Source organism: Amphiprion ocellaris, chromosome 12 (assembly GCF_022539595.1).
Source record: "Amphiprion ocellaris isolate individual 3 ecotype Okinawa chromosome 12, ASM2253959v1, whole genome shotgun sequence".
Lineage (NCBI taxonomy): Eukaryota > Metazoa > Chordata > Actinopteri > Pomacentridae > Amphiprion > Amphiprion ocellaris.
This window is the reverse complement of record NC_072777.1, coordinates 11,365,029-11,389,147: the sequence shown is the minus strand read 5'-3', so window position 1 is coordinate 11,389,147 and position 24,119 is coordinate 11,365,029. Positions and strand designations below refer to the sequence as shown.

The following is a 24,119-nucleotide window of genomic DNA, read 5'->3' as shown; positions in this document are numbered from 1 at the left end:
ACAGTCACAGTCTTTTGGAAACGTGCTGAAACTCGGTTGGTTATAAGGACTCAGAGAAGATGCTTGTCTGAGTCAAGCTTTGAATTTTAACCCTGTTTTCCTTCTGTACAGCAGATGTCTTCGTCCAGCTGCTGGAGTTTGAACGCACACACACATTCATACACACACTGTGTTGTTCCCGGTTCACAAATTTAACAAGTCGGACACGAGCGGCCTGTGGAAACATTGTAACTGCCCTCAGTGGACCCTGTTTCAGGCTCAGCAGGGTGGGTGGTCCGTCCACATTTCTCCATCACACATCCCTTTATGACTGCAGCGAGTTTGATAAATGAAGACAGATATCTGCAGACGGGTCTGACCTGAAGGCTGCTGGTGAGGTTTAATGTGAAAGCCGTTTTTATGTGCTTTTTTTCACGCATATTTTAGAGCTGCGGTGTCCTGATGAATCACTGTTCTCACTCGAATAATTCAGCATCGTAATAATCTGTAAGTGGCTCCGTGTTTAGTGATGATGAGTCGTGACAGACCAGAGAGGAAGAGGTGCAATAAAGTGATGCTGCACGTTTTGTTCAGATTTTATGAATCAGTACTAGAAGCTCTTGTTAACAGGCGCTGACAATCCAGACTACAGCAAATTATACCCAAAGTTACTTTATATTGTTACCCTGTGACTGCTTTGATTAAATATGTTTTTTGCTTTTTTTTAAAAAAAAATTAGTGTGTCTGTAAATGTTATGGATGTTGATTTTTAACCTCAAATTTTTTATCTATTTATTTTTTCACAAGTTTCATTTAAAGTCTTGGCACATCAGTGTGTCTGTTGTGTGCAAATATATCACACTTATCTTTATCAGCTTTTGCATGGGCATGCATGAGCAATTGACAAATATTTGCAAAATTATCTGTTAAATGTCTTGTAAGTCTGACGATTTATTTTTGGATGTACACTACCAGTCAAAAGTTTGGACACACCTTCTCATTCAATGGTTTTTATTTATTTGTATTATTTTCTACATTGTAGATTAATATTGAAGATTAACACTTTTTTTGTTTACAACATAATTCCATATTTATTCTTTTATAGTTTTGATGTCTTCAGTATTAATCTACAATGTAGAAAATAATTAAACAAAAACCACTGAATGAGAAGGTGTGTCCCAACTTTTCTGGTAGTGTAAGTCAGTTGAATTCCTTTTACAGGTTAAATTGTAATTATACATATATAAATTTTTAATCCTTCTATTATCTTTGGGTCAATTTGACCCCATTCGATGTTTAACGTCTCTAAATAAATGATTGACATAATTTTTTTTCTTCGTATTTAATGAGTCTTCTTAATTTAATGGGAACAACTGGGTAAATATGAAATTAATGTGATGATATGTTTTCAATGTCCTTTTTTGTGATCTGCAAATTTCTCCATAGTCGCGTACCAAGTATTCTGGATGTATAAGGGCGTGGGTGGGGAGTTGTTTTATTGAAAGGGCAATTAAGGTAGTCAACAAAAAGACATGAAGTACCTGACACATAAACTTGGGGAACAATTTTAATCATAACAATTGTTCTGGAGGTGTTAATTGCTGGAGTCAAATTGACACTAAGTATAAAAGATGTTAGTAAATTTGAAGGTAATAGGAGGGTTAAGTGGGGAATGTCTATGACTAGCAACACTTTTTTTTTTTACATGTTTTTTCATATTTTTATCCTCCTTTAGAAATTTTCTACATGTTAGTATTTACTGTAATGCACCAAAACACCAAATTCCTCATGTGTGAAACCCTTTTTGGCAATTAAACTCATTTTCATTCACTGTTCTATTCTGTTTTCTTCGGCTCCAGAGTTCATAATTTAGTCTGTTAGGCCTGCTTGATTGAGTGTTGATGTTTGTGAAGGTGCTACATCGTTTCTGCCAAGTCAAAGCCAATGTCGAGGTAAAAGTAGAAAAAGAAAAAAAATCCGCTGTTGTACTGTGCAGAAGTGAATAAACACTAATAGGTTTTAGCAGTATAGGAAATATGCTGGTGGGGTGTAAGAGTAAGCCTACTGCTTTGATTTTGTGCAGAGACGAGCAGAAATAAAGACCCTCCCAACTACACTTGATTCAGACGTCTGCCTGAGTTTCTGCCTGCAACATATCTGATGTGTTACAGCTCTGCAGAGATGTTTACGGTGCACTGAGAGGAGCAGGATGACTGTTGAACTTGGACCTGAGCTGTGCTGACATGTACAAGTGCAGCCAGACTTTTGAGGGATGCTTGAGTCAACAGAAAGATGAAAAATAAATCCTGTATCTTAATTTCCAGAACTTCAAAAATAACAAACTGACCTCTTATTGGAATTGGACAAAAAAAGAGTACATTTACTTAAATATGACCTAGAAAGATCAGCATTCAGATGTAGCTACCGTACTAAAAACTGTCTCTGACAAGTACTACTAAAAATATTGCAGCCACTGAACACCAACTAACACAGAGCATGCACTGCAATGGAGTAATACTGCAGTATTATTTTGAAACTGAGTAGAGTCATGGTGTAAGATCAGACTGAGAAATACCTACAGATTCTGCACTAAATTGCACAAACCCCACAACTAAGTGTACACAGCACCTTGAAGTGAAGCACAGAGCACTTTATTGACATGGACAATCGCTGCAATTTTTAAAATTTCTAAATTTCAAATTATAGAACTTTGTGTCGGTTTCATTGTCTGATGTTCTGTTGTTCTTGTCCTGTTCTTTGTTGATGCTGCTCTTTGTGCCTTTTAATTGTGACTCTGGGATAAATAAAGTGTTTGAATTGAATTGAATTTAAAAACTATGTCACTCAGAGCTATGATATGAACTCTCCCCCCCCCCAAAAAGTAAAGAAGTGGTTACAAAAATCTATATTGTATTATTGCCTTTTCTTAACTTTTGGAAATTCAGCAACTTTATCTGTCTAGCAGGGTGTTGTTTTGGGTTTAAAAAAAGATTAATGTGAATATTTCTTGTGAATACAGATCATACAGATGTAAAGCTACGTCTCACAGTGTCTTGCTTGCTAAGTATAGTTTGGGTTTAATTTATGTGGTTAGAGTGTATTATCCTCTTGTGTTGGTTTATTGTTGAGATATCTGAAATGTCAAAGATTCTAGATGGGACATTTGGTTAAATGATTGGTTAAATCAGTTATTGTAGCCGCTCTCGCCAGGATTCTTCAGAAACTTTTATTTGTGCTATAGGAAAATTTCAGTCGTATAATTCCACCCATAGTAACTAGTGGGAGACATCAAGACTAGATTGAAAATCCCACGTTTGACATCCATTGTCCAGCATCAGCTAAATCCAACACAAGTTGTTTTCAAACCTTGTATTTATCCAAAAACATCAAGATTTTTAAGTGATTCGACCGTATGCAGCTTCATGTTTAAGCAGTTACTGGACAGCCATGACATCCATCCACAGCTCCAGTGTTTCCTTACTGTCCTGCTGATTAATGGGATAAATGGCGCCGTGTTTCTGGGGTTCACTCGCCTTTTTAAAACCAGTGACGTGAGACGTCAGATCAGACCGTCACCGACCTCATCTGCTGTTGATCAGCCGACCCTTTCAACATCAGACCGGAGCTTTTACTGCTGGTCTCCACCCTGCAGAGCCTCCAGGAGTCAGGTTCAGACTGCATCTATGGAGATATAAAAATAAAGACGGCTTAGGACTGAGCTTTAATTTAAAAAAAAAAAAAAAAGGAACAAAGGAAACATTAAAACTGCTAATTCTGTGAGCATTTGCAGGGGAATTCTGTTTTTTATGTTTGCATTAAATCAGTTAATTAAACCTAGATTACCATTACGTAGCAGCAAATTACTGAAGGAAACACTGTGACATATAATATTTTGTCTATTAGTAGGTTGTTATAGAAGCCATAAAGGCACATTTCCACTTGTGATCAGTTGACTGAAGGCAGTTTTCTATCAGCAGACATGACGGTAATGTTAGTGGAGAAAAACAAAAAGCTGCTATTAGTCCAAGTGACATCCAGTACTTCACTTTTATTCCTGCTAATGAGTGCTACTACACCGCTTTGCTGCAGGTCAGGAATTTTTATTGTTTTTCCAGACTTAAGATCAGGGTGACAATATTTTCATAGCTAAGGAGAGCAGGACGTGTAGTTTAATGCAGGGAGATTTACTGCACGCTAATCTTACCTGGTTTGTTTGTTTCCATTCAACAGCAGCTATTTTACAATTGTCATGTCAATACTGGATATTTTTGCATTCAGTGATGTTGTAGTTTCCCCAGGAGGCTCCTAAATGATTTAACGATGCTGCACATGAGCTACAACCATCAGTTGTAACCATTTCAGCCTCTGTTGTGGCAGGTGGCTCTAAACACTACAATACCCATGAGCCTCAGCTGTTGTATCAGGTTGAGGGCGTATCGGAGTTGTAGGAATTCAAAACTTTTCAACAACTGTACCACAGCTGCTGAAGTTGTACAAAATCTGATCTTTGTTCCTGAACTGAAAAAGAAAATTACATTTAGAGATGATATTCTTTAGTTGCAGCCTATTATGTCATAATTAAAAAAAAAAAAACACCTCACAGTTCTGCACAATTATTCTCTAATTCATTCCAAAGAATTGGGATTTTTCAAACAGCTTTAAATGATTTTTTTTTGCACTGATTATTTAACAGAAAGAGCTGCATGTTCAACCAAGAACCCTCAGTCACCCATCATTTAAACCCCTTTTGGATGGCAATTATGTCTCTAGTGAAGGTTGTGTGATTTTAATATTATTTGCCCTGATCATTATGTTTAATCCAGTCAAAATATGACAGTAATAATAGAGACACTTTTACTTATTGTTTGTTTACCTCCTGTAATTTGATTCCTGTCCAAAGCAGCTTCCCTTTAAGTTTAAAGTCAGTCTCTGGTTTCTTTTTAGTTGGGAGATCTCTGATGGAAACATGTCAACATAAAAGCCTGTTTGGAATCCAACATAGTAGTCAACAAAAAAAAAGCACTCAGAGATCGCAGTTCTCCGCCAAGGCTGCTCAGTCGTTGTATGATATCCAACTGATAAGTCCCACTAAGTCTGCAGTGGCTGATGTGTAGTAGGATCGCAATTATTTGATCATCAGCAGGCAGCTGACGTAGTGTTCACTTGTTGTCATAGTTACAGTGATGCCGGGCCGCTATCTCCCAATGATACAGGAATCTTTAACAAATCTGTGGATCCAGACTATAAGCTGCATCACTACCAAAATCTAATCAGTTGATTCTTGTGTCATTTCTGACTTTCCCTGAAAATTCCATCTAAATTTGTTTTTCCATTTTTGAATAATGTTGTGCACAAAAAGACAGACAGACTAACAGACGGACAAACGTACGACGATCGTCACATAACTCCTCCACATTCCTTGGTGGGGTAATAAAGCACACAAGAGAATTACATCTACTAAGCTATGCTATAATGTCAGCCGCAGGTTAGCTGTTAGCAGCTCCTGTTTGCTACATACCTATGAATGAAATGACAACTGTTACTGGACTGCTGTGAAAGTGATTAAAATCTATTATTGAGGTGGTTTTCTGACAGATTCTTTTACCTAAGGTATTATTTAGTAATTATGTCCTTTATATGTCTTTATATGTTACGTTTAACACTGAAATTCAGTCAATTCTAAAATCTTATCTCGAGTGATGAAGTTGAGTGATCGACCCAAAGGAATTATTTTTCCCCACTTGTAATGTAAATCCTATCAAATCGGATGTTGAGAAAATGAATGGGACTGTTACCCTCAAAACCCTGGATTCTGGCATTAGAAAGTCGTTGAGGTTGAGAGTTTAGTGGTAAACTAATGTTAGCTAACATCTGCACCATTGTGTTAGCTGTAGCTAGGTTACCTAACAATAGGCCATTTTTCACTGCAGGAATCTGAAGGTTGTTTTAGGGCGACAAGTCTATAGAGCTACATTTGGGACTGTTTTTAGTGGCGAAAGAAGGATCTAAGATTGAAACTCAGAGATGACAACAAGCATAATTTTTCTGTCATCCCTATGTCCTCGTTGAGTTCAGTCCTTTCTTCTTAAACATTGGCATCTTCAATGTAAAACTGACCTCATTGACCAACATATAAAACATCATTGTTCTATTTTATATGTACTCAAAGAACTGGAGTTATGTCCAGTAATACTATTTGTCATGGTTTTGGCAGACTCAGTGGAAGTTGTTGAATTCTACATCACAATGGTAACAGAAAGCTCCATAACTTCACTGGTTATGAAGCAGTTCCATGTAAAGGTTCACGTTACATTGTGCCTGCAGTGGAAGCCAACAAATACGTAGTGTTTGCATGGATGCTCAGGTTCAAGATTTGTTTCAGAACTTACTAACATCTCCAACTGTTTTTCTATTGTTCCTTAAACTGGGTTTTGCTCCTGTTGACTAAGAACTCTCAGTTGTTTGAGTCAGTTATCAAAGCTAAGAAGCAAAAAGTTAATGAACTGTCAGATAAATAGATAGAGCTGCTGCTATAGAGAGGCTTCTAAATGCAGTTTCTAACATGATAGCTAGAACATTTATGGTGATAATTACACAAGTAAAATGCTGACAGTATGAAATGAAACAAATCTTCACAGTCTAAATTTTAAACAGTGCTCAGATGTAAACTAATGTGGCTGTTCTGATGCCTCAATTAGGTCAAAAAATTTTATATTTTATTTCTTTCAATGTTAATATCAAATATTTCAGTAAGTCATGCATTTTTTTGTATCTTATTAAGCTGCTCAGATTCAGTGAAAGCGTTGCAGTTGCTGTTCTCTTCTCTAAACACACCACTTTTTCTCAACTGATGTCTCAACAGCTCGGAAGCAGAAGCTTCTGAAAACAAACAGCCGAAGTTTAACGGGAGCTGAGGGACTCTGTACGTGAAGAATCTCATAAAGGAAGCCTGTGACATGTGTTTCCTTCCCCTGGTAACCTCTGGGAGGTCAAAGTGGGGTCAGGAGCCCCAGCCGAGGTCACAAGGAGTGAAACTTTGCCAACAGTAGCCAGTGGTGGACCTCCTGTTAGAGGACTTGATGCAAAGACCAGGTTTTTAAAAAATACTTAACATGTTAAAGTGTTGCCCTGTAAAGTTTTGGTTTCCTTTCTAGTTTTTTAGTTGCACAGATGCTTAAATAACTGAGGAGTATACTTTTTTCTTTATTGTAGTTTCTATAGGTGGCACTGTTTTTTCTGTTGAAGAGTCCTGTTTGGGAAGAAAATGCAGCCGTGAAAAACAACAGCCCTGCATGGAGAAAACAAATGTAATATTTCAATAAGGGCCAATGTGTTGGTACCTCAGACTGTATGTAAAGATGGACGACATGACAAAATATCTGGAACACCCCCAGATGGCTGGTTGCAGTAAAACTGTAGCCTATTTTAGCAAATGGGACATGAGTCCAAGTAAACCTATAATGCATTTTTGCTCTCATGTTAACTGCTTGTTGTGTTTTGTATTTGGTCAAATTTTCTATCTATCTATCTATCTATCTATCTATCTATCTATCTATCTATCTATCTATCTATCTATCTATCTATCTATCTATCTATCTATCTATCTATCTATCTATCTATCTATCTATCTATCTATCTATCTATCTATCTATTTAATGAGATTCAAGTCAGGATTTTGGGGGGACCACTCAAAACTCTTAATTCTGACCTAATTTAGCCATTTCTTTATCACTTTCGATGTTTGTTTGGGGTCCTTGTTTTGTTGGAACACCCAGCTACATCCAAGATCTTACGTTCTGGCTGATGATTTTAGGGTTTCCTGAAGAATGTCGCGGTAATACCTCTTCCTCATAATTGAGAGTATAATATTATACTGCCACCACCATGCTTGATGGAAGGTTTGGTGTTTTTGTGTTTGTCTCTCCTCCGAACATATTTCTGGTCGCTGTGACCAAATGGCCAAATTTTTGTCTCCTCTGACAACAGACATTTACTTCAGAAGGCCTTCTCTTTGTCCACGTGAATCCACTTATCAACTAGTCAATGGGAAAAAGCTGATTTGTAGCTGGCTTTACAGCTTGTAACTGTGTTCAAGACGTCTGGTGTAGAATTTATCATTACCAGAGTTGTAATTAAAATAGTTGCTGCAGGACTTCAGATGTGATTTGATTTGTACATACTTTCCTTCAGCAGAGCGCAAACAATATAATGACTTCTTCATTCTCTGGAAATTCTGTGCTATGTCTGCACACTGTGTTCAGCACACCTCAGGAATATTCACTGCTACAGCCAAATCTGTAAGAAACTGCTATATCCTGTAACATTTGCCCCAGGTGTTTTTTTGTGTTCAGTATGAAGTGAAATGTGACTGTCTGTGCATACCAGTACGGATCTATTGTAGTATAAACAGAGCTATGTCTGCTGTCTGCTTATCAGGCTGCCCATACAGACAGAGAAAGCATGAATTGGCCCTCATGCTTACTCTTGCTTTCTCTGCACCACCCAGGTGTTTAATCCCTGCAGGATTCCAGTGGACCCTCATTCTGCTACAAATTGTTTTATCTCGTGGCTTTTACTCAGTCCATTCAGGTCTGTTAAGGTTGGCGGAAGTACTGTAATCTCTCTCACACTGTGACCGCACATGTGTCAGCAGGAATCTGAGTGCTTTGTACACTCTTTGATAGTTTTTGAATGCAAACTGGGAGGCAACGTACTGCATAGTTGAGTAAGGAAGTAATGATAGAAGACAACGGTTCATCATGAGCCTTCTTAATAGCAGAACAATACAATGAAACCTCGCAGCCAGTGAATTGATTGGCTGTAAATAGATTAACAAGTTTTTATTCTATTGCATATCTGATAAGAACAGCAGGTTTAGTGAGGTGTCAATATTATTATGAATTCTGGGAACTATAGTACTGCATTGACCCAAATATAGGACAACCTAGATGTTAATGAACCCTTTGGATCAACAATAGTTTGGTTTTTTAAGACTTCCACACTTCACCTGATGTATTCTATGGTTTATTACACACTGTAGTTGCCTGTAGTTTCCTAGAAGGATGCTGATTGGTCCAACAAACTGTGGCAACAAGCGCACTTTGAAGCCTGGCAAGATGGACTTTCGTATGACCTTGCAAATTTTGGGGGATTCCAACTCTCTTGCAAGATGATTTTACACTTGTCCTGTTCAGAAAGTTTCTTTGAGAGACCAATACTCCAAGGAGATGAGACTCCTCATCGCGGAAGACATATTCTTGATTATTTGACAGATGTTTTTCTTGCTTCATTTCTACAGAAATGAGGTAGGAAGACTTTAGGAACTTGTTTTCAGTCATCATAAATTTGTTTTCCATTGTGTCAGAAGAATGGGAGCCTTCAGAACTAAGCTAACAAGCACTTTTAGCCTCAGAAAGACCAAAGAAAGGCTACAGACAACCGATATTTCAACACTCTGTAGATGACTGTGTTTTCTATGTGGCTGTGTTAGATGCTGTGAACATCTAATTGTACAGTTCTCAAATATTGGCATCCACTTTTAAAATCTAATATGTAGAAAAACCGTCATATGTGCGGATCAATATGATACGAAACCACATCAAAAGAAACTGCTGTTACCACCAGTGACCACAGGTGTCAAGTACCAACATATGAGGAATTTTCAGGACCAAAGATCAGATTTTACATTCATATTTGGGTAAGTTCATTGACAATTTTAATGTATACTTGAATACACAATTGCAGCCAACTCATGTAACATTTCTTTTTCTCTTGACAATTATTTGTTAGTGTGAAAATGCTCCAAATATGACACAAGCCCTGTTTCAATAATATATTTCTATTAAAGTGTCACATTAAGTACTATAAATGGCATAAATTAAAGACCAACTTTCGCAAAATTTTGAGGTGTTTTTGACTTTTCTGTGAAAGGTTTAATGTGCATAGTGGGAGACTTTAACACTTTTTTCAATCAAACTGTGATGCTTTAAACACCGAACTCTCATTATTGACCAGCTAATTGTGCTTCTTTAGTTGTCTATGCATCCGAACTGCATGAAATATGGCCAATACCTGCTGACACAAAGGTAAACTTCTAAATTCTTGAAGATTTCTCTACATTTTCTTCTCTCTTTTGTTCCTTTTTCTTTTTTGAGATTTTGCAGTAGTTGGCAATCAGCTGCTTTTCTACTTTTTTCTTTTATTTATGATGGACATACATTATGTCGCATAAACCACCACCTTCTGACGGCACAACATAGTTCATTTGTTTCAAAGCAGGTAATGATGAAAACAGCCTAATTAGGATTTTTTTACACAAATGTTTTAAGAGTGTGCTTCATATTTGCATGACAATTATAAGAAAACAGGGCTAGCATCTAATGCTTTTGGAGGGATGACCACACCTCAAACTTTGACACTTTTAATGGGATTTCATCTGTGCGTCAAAAAATACATAAATGTATATACGAAAACTTAAATTCCAACTAAATACTAAGTACCACACATCTACTCAGTTATAGGATGCATAAATGTGTTTCCTTCTTTTTCTCGGTGTCCAGACCAGCTGCAACATGCCTGCAGAGAATCGGAGCAGAGCGGCTGCTCAGCACGCTTCACTGGGCCTTTAAAGGGGAAAATTGCAAGCGAAAAAAATGTTCCAAGGGTATACCGAAGTTGAAAAAACTGGAAATCAGGACACAAGACAAAAGAACACAATGTCTCCTGCTGTACATACTTAAGTAATTAGTTAAACTACACTATAAACAGGTGAGATGCTGAAGGCTTAAAGGACCTCAGGTCACAGTTTATGACATGTAAGCAGCATGACACCTTTAGGATCCAGAGAAAAAGGTCCGTCACCTCCACTTTACTGTGAAACCTGAGCTCTTCATTTAGCCGGAAGAACCACTTCATCTCCCCCTTCACCTCCACCTCTGCTCAACTATTTTAAAAGCCTTTCGATGTTAACCCACAGGTCAAATACTGTGAGACTTTCTGTTGATGCTTCTAAGCCCAGATCCTCCCTTTAGATCTAAAGGGGGGATTAACAGATCAACAGCACAGGTAAACGATGTGGTGATAGGCAGAGATGACATCCTGCAGTTTCAGTTATTCTGACACTGTCTTTAGCTGAGTTTGTTGGAAAGGAATCAAGTGAAGAAACTTTATCGTTATTGCCCTTGAGTCTCTGGAATGAGTTAAGCAAAACAACTTGAATCAACCAAGTGTCAAAGCCTCATTCTTAGGTAATCAATTACAAAAAATATATTTTTATAGTTATATGTTTGTTGTGGTGACATCCGGTGAGAAAATTTCACAAATTTTTGAAGTGTTACTCCATGGCTATTTGTATGAATGCATCCTCACTTCCATTCAAATTAACTGTTAACCAACCAGCTATTCCATTTTGATAACCAATTATCAGAATCTAAATGTCTAATATTGAGGTCTTCTGTCCAAATTTTGAGGAAAATTGGAGAAAATTGTTGAATATGATAGAGAAAACACATTAATCTTTATAATCTTTAACATTCACATCTTTGCTATAATGCCATCTGTTGGCAAACATCTAGTGACATTTTACAGGATTGCACTGTGGCCTTATGTGCTCATGTAACAACCTATATTTGCCTTTTCAACTTTGGTCAGAATGATCACAAAACCATTTATACTGCTGCTTGTTGAGTCCTCCAAATAGGATATGCACCAAATCTGGTGAGCAGTTAAAAGTATCGGAACAAAGTCACATCAGCATTTATATGTTTGTTGTGGTGCCATGTGGTGGTGGAATTTAATGACATTTTCCAGTGTTGCTCAGAGGCCTTATGTTGGCACACAATGGTGATTTGGTTGAAATAAAGCCTTGTGTTCAATAGTTACATTATTTTATTTACAGAGAGCACGCCTTCTCCACTTTTGTAAATGTTAAGGAACACTGTCCTTCTAAGCATTTGTTTGCTGGATCCTGTGGAGCAGAGGTGTCAAACTCATTCTAGTTCAGGGGCCACATTGAGCCCAATTTGATTTGAAGTGGGTACGAACCAGTAAAATCACAACATAATGACCAAGAAATAGCCACAACTCCAAATATTTCCTTTGTTTCCTTTGTTTTAGTGCAAAAAAGTACATTCTGAAAATGCTCACATTTAAGGAATTATCTTTTTACAAAACATTATGAACAACCTGAAATTTCTTAAGAAAAATAAATTTCAGCAACATTATGCCTCAGTTTATCATTTACACATTACAACTTCCAGATCACAGAGTGTCTACAAAGGAACAAAACATTTAGTCACAGGTATCTGGAACTGAACGATATAGTATTTTACTTTATGATCAAAATGACAAAAGTCAGACAAAAAAAGACAAAAAACAACAAAAATAAGACAAAATATTTAAAAAATGAGACACAAAATGAGAAAAATTAGGCACAAAATGACAAAAAATGAGACAAATGACACAAAACAAAACAAAAAAAGACAAAAAATTTGACAAAAACGCTACAAAGCGACAAAAAATGGACTAACCACAAAAACAAGACAAAAAATTACACAAATGGCTCAAACGAGACCAAAAATGACAAAAGTGAGAGACAAAACAACAAAAAAGTAGGCAAACAACACAAGCGAGACAAAAAAACCCCACAAAATGACAAAAATGAAAAACAAAACAACAATAACATGAGACAAACAACAAACGTCAGACAAAAAAAGAGACAAAAGCAACAAAAACAAGACAAAATGTTACAAAAATAAGACACAAAACGACAAACTAACAATGAACAATCTAGTGTTTTACTTTATGATCAAAACCGCTTGTCATGGTCTAGAAATAATTTTAAATTCACTGTTTTACAAATTTACAATCTGCAGTTAATGTCTTCTCTGTTATTTTTACTCTTTACAAAGTCGTCCCACGGGCCAGATTGGACCCTCTGGAGGGCCGGTTTTGGCCCGCGGGCCGCATGTTTGACACCCCTGCTGTAGAGGGTTGCAGGGGGCTATCCCTGTTGATAATGGGCAATGACATAATGGGCAAGAGGCGGACTACAGCCTAGACTGATCATCAGTACATTGCAGGGCTGCAAGAGATATGTAGATATGAAAAACAAAAAAACTTCTACAATTCATGGGTCGTGAGCTGTTAGCGAAAACTCAAAAAACTGTAAGTTGCCACACGACAGTCTTACGCAAGTGTTTCAGTTATTTGTTTCCCACCAGTCTTCTCCATGTCTTTCTGCTGGTAAATGTACTTTTGCATTTGAACACCTCTGAAATTCACACCACCCGGTAGACGGACCTGACTGAGATCTGCACGAAGTTACCCATGTGGCACTATCACCAGCCGCCATCAGCCTCAACGCACAACATTCACTGTAACACAAAAACAAGAAAAGTGTTGGCCAGAAAAGCCTGGGTGGCAGCTATGAACTATTCTGTGGGAGTGTTTGAGGTTAAAGATGGCATGGCGGCTGGGTGTGAGGCATCATGGGTGACAGTCAGATAGTTAAGATGGAATTGTGATTGCCCACACAACATGAACCTGTTTCCTCACTGCTTTGTTATGTCTGTCTGTCAGCACCCTGCAGTACAAGCAGCTATTCATCAGACGCTATCAGATGGCAAAAGACAAGCGGGGTTTTTCTAGAAGGAAGATATCCTGGTGAACTTTGTGGGAACCATCTCAAATCTGACCCTATGTGCCAGTTATGTTGGTGATTTTGTAAAGTCATTGTCCTTTATGCGGCCGCCTTATCAGACAAACGTCGCATGTCGTGCTGCGTGTCCGTAGAAGGAATGCTTGTTTGGCTTTTGATTTTTTTCAGTGTGATATCTGCACTCTGTGGCTTCTCTTAGTCCCACAATAGAAACGCATTTGAAGTTATCTTTAAAATAATATCTAACGCTTTTTGAACAGGTTTTCCAGGTTCCTGTTACATTTTCTCATGCAACAGCCGTGAACAACAGCCGTGTAATAGCATTTCAAAATCTGATGCATGAAAATAACAGTCATTTTGAGACATGCACGTTTTTCACACTATAACAGATAGCGGTTTAATCTCAATAGAAATGACACCTGAATTACATTTTTAATCAGTGTAAGTAAACACTTTCTTCAAAGTCTCAAAATGGTTGTGTTGATTGTAATCACTAAAGACTCCATCTGCTGTCCAGAACTCCCCTCATACTCACTCTCACCCCAACCGGTCGAGGCAGATGGCAGCCTTCCCTGATCCTGGTTCTGTCAGAGGGTTTTTTATTTTCACTTTTAATTCCTTCCCACCATCGCTAACTGCTTGTTCATATTGAATCCAAGGGCAACTTTGGATTGTTGAATTATCTGCTCTCTGTTTGACATCCATAAGCTCTATATCATACTATGTTAACCGCTGTGAGATGACATATGTTGTGAATTTGTGCTGTATAAATACAAATTGAATTTTATTTATACTTTTCATGCTTGTGCCGACTTAAGTGTGGGGACTTTATTGCTATGTTGGAGCAGCTGAAAGCACACATAAATAGTGAAAAGGTCTAATTTTTTTTACTTGTTTAAACCACAATATTTCTCCAAGCCTCACCAAAGTGGATTCTGGCTTTGTTGGGAATTTTCATATCGACAGCATTGGAGAACATATACAGTTGAACCAGATGTCATTTGTGAAGTGCTTTCTTTTGTAAAAACTGCAAATATATTGCATAAATAATTCATTTCAGCTTGAGTCTCTCCTTTGTGTTGTTCGTCACATTTTATTTCAGGTGTAGAATGAGCTTGTCGATGCCCCTGGAGGCCATTTGGGGAAGATGCTTTAACTGTAGCTGTCACTGAAGATTCTTTCAGACATACACTCCGTTTCCTTAATCTGTGCCAGGTCACATCATTTGAGACTTATTTTAGTAAATGTAGAAAACTTTAAATGAAGTTTAGCTTGTTGCTTCCAGCTGTTTGTAGGGATCTTTTCTTTGAGTTTATTAAACACCTGCAGCATTTGACAGCACAAGGATCCATGCAAGCTTCTACAAATCAGATAAGTTGTAGCATTAACACATGTGGAACAACAGCAGGGCTTTCATTAACTACCTATAAATTATCCCTGACAAGGAGAAAGGATGGATGAAGCTCTAACAGCAGGTCACACTTGATGCTTCCCTTCACCTCAGACAGGTGAGTTTTCACACAGAGTCACAGTTTGTCAGCTTCAGTTAAATCATTTGTTAGGTAGCAGCTGCCTCAGGTTGAGTTATGAGCTCTTTCAGGGCTGTATAGAAGATAATTTTATTTTACCGTTGATAAAGTAGAAGTTACATTATCATCACACATAGAGAGAGTTTTCAGTGTTCAGGAAATCATAAATAAACCAGGTTGTTAGTTATTCGGACAGTTTGATAAACCTTCAAGTAGTTTAGATTAATTTTTTTGTTCATTAATGTACTATTTTGTATTCGAATCTCAAACATCAAAGACATGCACTGTGGGTGGGTTTGTCTGAAAGAGTAAAAGTGATGTAAGCTCTGCTATCATGTTGTTCATCACATGTGAAAAAAGTTTAACTGTCAAACAAAATGCCCAAAAGTGCATTGCATTGTAATGATGGAAATCGTACAGAAAGCAATGGAAATGTTTTTTCTTGAAACTGATTTGTGATTCAGCTTTTGAGACAGGGTTGCAACTATGATAAAATAAACAAAACAGAGGAGCTTCTTGCATTACAAACACACGGATTACTTTGTGTTCAGACGAGGAGAAAACTGCCATCACCTGAGAGAAAAGAGGAGATTCTCTGTCTGACAGGTTAAGCCGTCATAATTGATGCCCGATGCTCACAACATGAAGCGTAGTTGTTGTTGTGCAATAATTAGCCCGAGATGGGCTTTGTGCGAGGCTACGGTACACTGACAGCTGAGCGTCCAGTCAGAATCAACCAGCGTTCAGTCACGAATCTCTGTGAGGAATTCACAAAGCAGGATTCACCTGCAAATAAAAACCATAGACGGCTGCAGCTGGAAACACAAGGAGGGATTGTGCAATAAAGTAATTTAATACACCCCTTTTGTTGATTTTTTTATTTCAATATTAAATCTGTCGATCATTTCTCCGCAAATGAACCTCACAATCAGATATTACTGCAATGTTTTCAAAATTGGTGCCAGCTGGGACGTTTTCTGATAAAATCTTTTTCACTCTGGGAGTCAAACACAGTCATAAACCTGCTGTTGACATCTGTTTTATATATTTGAAGTCAAACTAATTCTTTAGAGATTACCTTGACTAAATAAAGTGAGATAATTTGCAAATAAAATAGGTTTTAATGTTAATAAAGTTGGTCAGTACAGTGTTATCATTATTCATACAATGAGGAGAAACATACAAAAAGTTGGATCCAGACACCAGAATTTTCCTGACGTGCTGGAAGTGACTCCAGGTGGATGTTTGTCAGACAGAAAGCTGCTGATCTGCACAAAGCAGGTAATGGAAAAGAGAAGTAGGACTTAACTGGCTTCCCAAAGGACTCAAATGCCTCCTAAAGAGACTTTTTCAACAATGAACTGGTGTTTGCTCCGTCACTCTGCGTCTCAGCAGGACTCTGATTGTTCAGGTATTAATGGGCAGCTTCTGTTTGCTTTGAGCTGTTTGCTGACGGATCATCTGACACCATCAGACTTTTTCTGTTGTTTACCAGTAGGAAACCTTTTCTGACCTGGAGAGTCAACAGCATGAAACTGGACTTAGTTTGACGGGTTCGGTTGGTTTTTTTGGTTGAATTTACACTACTGCAGAAACATAATTTATATTTAACAAAGTTGTACCTACAAAAACCGAATTAATCACATCATTTCTTTACACATTTAGCACCATTTTACACAACTTATTTCCATTTTTTAAGATACATCAACCGTGAAAACACTAATTTCACATTACAATATAATACCGATTGCGAGATCATGAACATTTCCATTCACAGTTCCAAAAAGCACATGAGCTCCTTTCTAAAATGTGTTTACTCTAATGTCCCACAGCTGAAATGATGAGCTGATAATTCGTTGTTCAAGTTATTTATTTAAAGCAAAGCTGCCAACAATGTTCTGCTCAATGTCAAGTGTCGATTTTTGCTGATTTCCCATTTTTTATGACTGTAAAACTCAAACTTGACATCTAACAACATTTACTTGGGTTTCCGGAAATATCCTTTTCAGCATTTTCTGACACTTAACTCAACAAAAAAAAAGGCTTCTATGATGGATCAACACAGCGGGTACATGGAGAGATTCACATTATTCTTTATCTCTACTCTCTAGTCTCATAGTGCAATAAAGAAAATACCTGAGTGGTTTTTATGCCAAACTATTTTGTGTTACTCTGGTAAACATTACGTCTTCCTTCAGATACAATCCTGTAACAAACTGTTTTATGAAACAAAAGTATTAAGAGAAATAAACAAACTGAAAATGCCAATTGCAAACATCCAACATCACCACCACACCTGGAAAACACTGGCTTCCTCTTAATAAACTATGATTTGAACTATTTGCAGACCCCTGGATTAATACAGCCTCTATGTGTGTTAACGAATTGAAATAGAAAACAGTAAAGCTGTTTGGTTAAACAAACATTACAAAAAATGCTTTCAATAAAAACTAAAATATAGATTGTGACAAAATGTCTACACGAAACAAGGTCACAAAAGAGATGATCAGACAGAGTTAAAGTTGTCCTTCAGTGGAGAAAATTTGCCAGCTAATTTACAATAAATCAGATTATGTAAATGCAGATGATCTGGAGGAGACGTCACACTTTCACTGCTATGAGCAGCTGATACTACGATGATTGTATTACAAAAACCAAAGAAAACCAGAACTACCATGTCAGGTTATCTGTATATTTTACTGTGCTGGTGGGAGTTAAACAGTGAGCTTCTAATGTTAATATTAAGGCAGATAATAACTAATGTTAACCCTCAATAGCAGGAGGGTAAAACTGACTGATTAGAAAAAAATTAGATGATTCTGTAAAACCCATTCAGTTCATAAGCATGTCTGTTTATGTCACACACAACTCCATAAAAGTTCTATATTTAACTAGAAACTGTTTTTTATTATGAAATTGACTGCCAGCTCTGCTCCATGTGGACATCTGGAAAAACCTTTCTATGTTGCATGATTAAGTCTTTATTAAGCACATTTTTAGAAAAATATACTTGCAGCTTATTATTATATAAATTATACTTTACAAGATGATACAACTTCAATGCAATTTAAACTTTTTTAAACCGTGGAGCCAGATTATTTCAGGTCAGGGCAAAGACTGCATAAAAGACAGACGTAGCCTCAGGGTCAGAAAAGTGAAGCCACCAGGAAGCGTCTCAAACCTGCATTCTTTCTAACAGCCAGCAGGAGGCGACTCTAACCGTATATAAGTCTATGACACTACTTTTCACTTGATCTATTATAATGGCAAACATTTTCCTGGTATGTTTATGGTTTCAACCACTTGTTTCGAGTCTCTTTCAATACAGCATGATGTTCATTTTGCAACTTATGGTTCCATTTAGAGAAAACAGACGTTAAAGCAGGGTATGTTTAGGAGCGAGGCCAGCTTGTGATTGGAAGACTGCCACCGTCTCACCATGCACAGCGTCCTCAAGTTCTTAGTCAGATCCACAGCTCACTCATGACATTGTGTTTCCAAAAAACAAGATGGTGACGGCAAAAATCCAGACTTGAGGCCTCAAAGCTGCAGTCCATAAACCAGTCAGAGACGTCACAGTGGCAACTTCCATCTTTAATGTACAGTTTAAGAAATCAGAGGTAAAAGGAAAAAAAAGCTGATCCTGTTTTAAGTTTTTTTTTTTTTTTTGCTTCTTTGATTTTTCTTTTGTTTTTTTGTCCTTCCTTCACCTCTTCTTCACTAAATCAAGTTGTGGTCTGGAGCGTTTTCCTTCACACAGTTCCAGCACGGGAAAAGTGAAGCTTCGTTTTTTTCCTCCATGTCGTCACGAGGCTGAAGATAATCTGTGAGCAGCGTAATGGTGCTTGTTGAGGGGAAGTTTCTGTTGCTCTGCAGAGAAAACAGAAAAAAATATATCAGGATCAGCTTTCTCAAGTCAGCAACCAAATCAAACATAATTCTTCTTCAGCCGATATTTCAGTCTTTTCATCCTCCCTTCATGAGGAGGATATCTGAGCATATTTACAACCAACCAACTGTTGCTGTGATTCATAACTGACAAGAGACTGCTGAACACAATTATTTCCTCTTTATATCTTGAGGACGTTCATTATATATTCCTATAATCCAGACTGCACAGTGGCTCAGTGGTTAGCACTTCGGCCTTGCAGCTAGAAGATCCCCGGTTTGCATCCCGGCCTTCCTGGGATCTTTCTGCATGGAGTTTGCATGTTCTCCCTGAGCATGCATGGGTTTTCTCATCTCCCACAGTCCAAAAAACATGCTGAGGTTAATTGGTAACTCTAAATTGTGTGATTGTCTGCCTGTATGTGTAGTCCTGTGATAGACTGGTGACCTGTCCAGGTGTCCCCTGTCTTCACCCTAAGTCAGCTGGGATAGACTCCAGCCCCCTAGTGAGGATTAAGTGGTGTATAGATAAAGGATGGATGGTGGATGGATTCCTATAATCCAACCTTTACAGTCAGAATTTATATATTTGCAGATCTGTTTTTTTTTTACTGAAAGGAGATTAGATGTCCAAATCAAGAAAAAACTGCAAAAATGACTCAGACAAGAAAGGCAAAAAGATGACAAATTAGATAAGGTAGAGTTGAGACAGAAGGGATTTTCCAAATACCCGCAAAATCAAGACAAAACAACAAATGTGAACCTTAATTCTCAGGGAAAAAAAGAATCTTTTCCGAACCAACTATCACTGAAACTTGTCTGGTTTTATTAAATTCATATTTGTGGAATCAAAATGCAAATTCATCATGAGCAGGAAATTCCATCTTCCTAGTCCTTCCTGCTTCTCCGGAGAATTAACTTGAATTAAGAGCTGTGAGATCATGATACAAAAATATTAGTATTTTTAATTATTCTATTTTTGTATTACCACTGCAAATTTCTGTTGTTTTTTTTTTATTTTAAAGAGTTTATAGTGATTGTGTTTTCTATGGATGATTTATAGCAGTTTACAGTGAAATATTGTGTAAAATGTGCTACAGTGATTCCTGTTTTTTACAGAACAAGAAACAAACCCATCAGTTCAAATGCACAGAGATGAGAAAGAAATCCTAACAAAGAAGGAAAATAACTCTGTGTCTCATACTTTATCTTTCTTAATACTATTAATTACCTTGTGGCTCATCTTTTCTTTGGCTTTCTTACATCGTCTTCTGTTGTTTTCAGTATTATTCTGCTTGTGCTGTTCTGTTCTGCTGGAAGCTTCCTGCTGCCATCCGGCCACGACTTCCTTGAAAATCAGGTTGCGAAGCTCAGTGGGAGGTTGAATAAAAATGATGTTTGTAGATCTGTATCAGGAACTGGTTCTGTGTGTTTTTGAGCAGCTGTAATGAGGCTTGAAGCTACATGCTGGTTGGAGATCAGATTTGGCCTCATTATTTTAGACTTTCAGTGACACATTTTATGTGTGTTTTGTTCTGTTGTTGCAAAAAATTGAAACATTTTAGTAAAAACTTAATTAAAGTTAAATAACCGACATCACCATTTTTCATGTGACACATTTCTTAACAGTTATCAAAACCCCACTTAAATGTTTTTTTTTTTTTTTTTTTTTTAAATATTTTTTTTAATTAATCAAACATAAAGTAGACTGGTTTTGTCGCAATTTAAAAAACAAAACACACACATAAAGTTTACACAGCAGATATGGTGCATTGTGTAATTTGTAATGTATTTTTGAACAAGGCAGCCCACTAAATAAATACTAAAATTTATTCTTTTTCCTATCAAAACCAGGAGCTACTTGTCCTGTGTAATTTGGGACCATTTAAATCTGAACTCGGATATTCCTGCTCCTTAAAAAAAACACACGAGTGGTCATTGAGGGGAGAAACGCAGCATTTTGCAAAAAATAAATCCCTTCCGATGTGTTTTTATAGCTTCAAGCACAGGACTGATTTGTACTTTTCAGCCAGGCCACAAAAGTCAACTTCCGCTTTAGTTTCCATCCTCCAAACGCCTGAAATACAACTGAATATCAACAATGAGATGGATTACAAATTGTGAATTTCAGGACACTGAAAGGTGGCGTTTAGGTCCTCAATTTGTGGATATTTAGAGTCTAAAATAGCATTTAGTTTCATCTTAGTAATACGGGCAACTGGTAGATTATCATTCCTGTGACAAAACATTTGGATTAGATCTTCTAAACACGAAATCTATGTAAAGACGACACTTGAATCAGTCTCACCTTCTCTTTGTGAAGGTTTCAGAGATGTTGTAGGATGGAAATCTGTAGCCTCCAGTGGTGCTGCAGGACTGGAGTGACTCAAACCAGCGGTCATACTGGGAGTCATACTGGGAGTCAGACTGGGAGTCAGACTGGGAGTCAGACTGGGAGTCAGACTGGGAGTCAGACTGGGAGTCAGACTGGAGGACTGGGCCTGCCAGTGGTGTCCAGGGCTCATGTAGTTGGTTGCAGGAGCTCCGTACACACTGTACTGGTTTGGAGGAGAATATGCACAAGCTGAGACGTAACCAGACAGACCTGAGGAGTGCTGAGGAAAAGGATGCAAAAATAAGATTAAAAACATGGCAACTTCTAAAGCACCTCATCTATACTGAAATCCTAAAAATGAAACAGAAGTCCATTCAAAACAAGAGGTTTGAACATTCACAGTTAGTATATTTTAAAAGCCTGCTGTTGATGCTCAAGTACAAATTGTCATCAGAATCACCAGGATTTATCCTCTGGGGATCATGAATCTGAGATGTTTTAGACCAGAGGTGTCAAACTCATCTTAGTTCAGGGGCCACATGCAGGCCAACTTCAACTTAAGTGGGCCGCACCAGAAAAATCATGACAAAATAACCAATAAATAACAACACCAAACTTTTCCCTTTGTTTTAGTGCAAAAAAGTACATTCTGACAATGTTCACATTAAATTAACTATCTTTTTAGAAAGCATTATGAACAACCTGAAATTTCTTACATACACACACACACACACACACACACACACACACACACACACACACACACACACACACACACACACACACACACACACACATATGTATGTTTTTGCTCATTTTCTCCTATATTTAAGTTTGTATATTATTGTTTTTATTATTTATATTTTTTGTTTTATTTTATTTTTTGCTCTTTTTTTCTATATTTGGGTCTTACAGGGTTAAGTTGTCTGTTTTGATAAATACCCACTCTTTCCACAAACCTCCTCACTTTGCATATGCAGTATGTACACTACCACTCAAAAGTTTGGGGTCATCCAGGTAATTTCATGTTTTCCATGATAACTCACACTTTTATTCATGTGCTAACATAATTGCACAAAGGTTTTCTAATCATCAATGAGCCTTTCAACACCATTAGCTAACACAATGTAGCATTAGAACACAGGAGTGATGGTTGCTGGAAATGTTCCTCTGTACCCCTATGGAGATATTCCATTAAAAATCAGCTGTTTCCAGGTAGAATAATCATTTACCACATTAATAATGTCTAGACTGGATTTCTGATTCATTTAATGTTATCTTCATTGGAAAAAAAAAGATTTTCTTTCAAAAATAAGGACATTTCTAAGTGACCACAAACTTTTGAAGGTAGTGTATGTCCACTCTTTTCCATAAACATCTAATCCTTTCCACAAATATACACTCTTTCTAAAAGTGTCCTCAATTTTAAAATACTAAAATTAAATTGTCCTCTTTTTCCATAAATGTCCAGTGTTTTCAAAAACATCCATACTCTCTACAAATGTGCACTTTAAAAAAAAAAGCCCCATTTTCTATATATAGGTGAACATGTTTCATGAATGTTCACGCTCAAATCTCATTAACCAAAACAATTCCTCATTTTCCATAAATATCCATTTTCACTAATGAGGCTGCAGTTGAGTGAACACAGATTCTGTTCTACCCATGAATAAAATCCAGGCGCTCTGATATGTTAAGATGAAGAGTTATTCTTCACAACAACAACAGCTGTTTGTAGTTTCCTCCTAAACAAGCTGGAAAACATCAGGAATGTCTGGATGACCGTTGGCCAATCAGAGCTCTGCTTAGATCCAGAGCAGCTAGAACATCAAATCAGAGCAGGCAAATGGAAAAATACCAGCAATTAAACAATCCTGGTTTTAGATATATTTAGTATTAAGTAAAACTGATTTATTGTCAACGTCTTTATCTCTTGTCAAAATAAATATCCACAATTTCAGTGTTTCTTTTCCAAAACACGCCGTATTTATAGATAATATTCATGCATTTTTTAATTTTTTTTTTTTACCTGCTGTGGGTATTTGAGGTTCAGTTCACTGGTTTTCTCTGCTGCGTTGATTCCGGAAGGAAACGGTCTGCCGCTCATACTGGGCATACTGGTCACACTGGTCCAGTCCTCCACTTTGGCTGCATGTCCATCAGATCCAGACAGAGCTGGAAAGTCAGAGCTCAAACTAAATAACACAAATTTAACAGATGACTTTACACTGTTGTGGAAACTCACACTGAATCAGCAGGTATTGGGAGAAATTTTAACCGAACATATAAGACCACATTAAATGCATGAATAATGTCATTAAATAAATTATGGAGAAGCTTTTTTTTTTTTTAAATAAACAAAGTGCTTTACATGGGAAAACAATAAAATCCCTGACAGTGTAGAGAATAAATAAAATCCAACAATAAAGCAATAACAAAAAAAATGAAGAGTTAAAAAGAACATTTGGTTTGTGCTTGGTTTCAGAATGATCGAGAAGAAATTAAGGCAAACTGCTTAATTTCACAGCAAAACAAAAACAAACAGGATTTACTAAATAATATCCATGACAGTAATAATAAATATTAAACAACTACAGCTTTCCTGTTGAGTTTTAGGACTCGACACAGAATAGGAGACGGTATTTTTCTGTGTGGACCACAGTTTCATGAGAAACAGCTTCACTGCTCCATTTAAGAGGTTCATTTCCTCTGTGGGTTTTTAAACTTCTGC

The 24,119-nt window shown here is 37.2% G+C and overlaps 1 protein-coding gene across 5 annotated transcripts in view; it reads right to left on the bottom strand.

Moving 5' to 3' along the window:
- Positions 1 to 1,533: 1,533 nt before the first annotated feature.
- The window catches only part of pax1b (paired box 1b), a 29,928-nt gene continuing 7,342 nt past the window's right edge, over positions 1,534 to 24,119 (bottom strand). For 2 of the 5 annotated variants that reach the window (XM_035957775.2, XM_035957776.2), the window contains exons 3-6: positions 23,418 to 23,563; positions 21,362 to 21,668; positions 20,285 to 20,397; positions 17,018 to 19,035 (exon numbers count right to left, since the gene is read on the bottom strand). In XM_035957775.2, the coding sequence (XP_035813668.2) occupies positions 18,886 to 19,035; positions 20,285 to 20,397; positions 21,362 to 21,668; positions 23,418 to 23,563 (716 nt within the window). In that variant the 3' untranslated portion in view covers positions 17,018 to 18,885. Of the gene's footprint in view, positions 3,661 to 17,017; positions 19,036 to 20,284; positions 20,402 to 21,361; positions 21,669 to 23,417; positions 23,564 to 24,119 lie in introns of those variants that run through there. The other 3 variants (XR_002747341.3, XM_023291467.3, XM_023291465.3) reach the window with 3 other exon arrangements.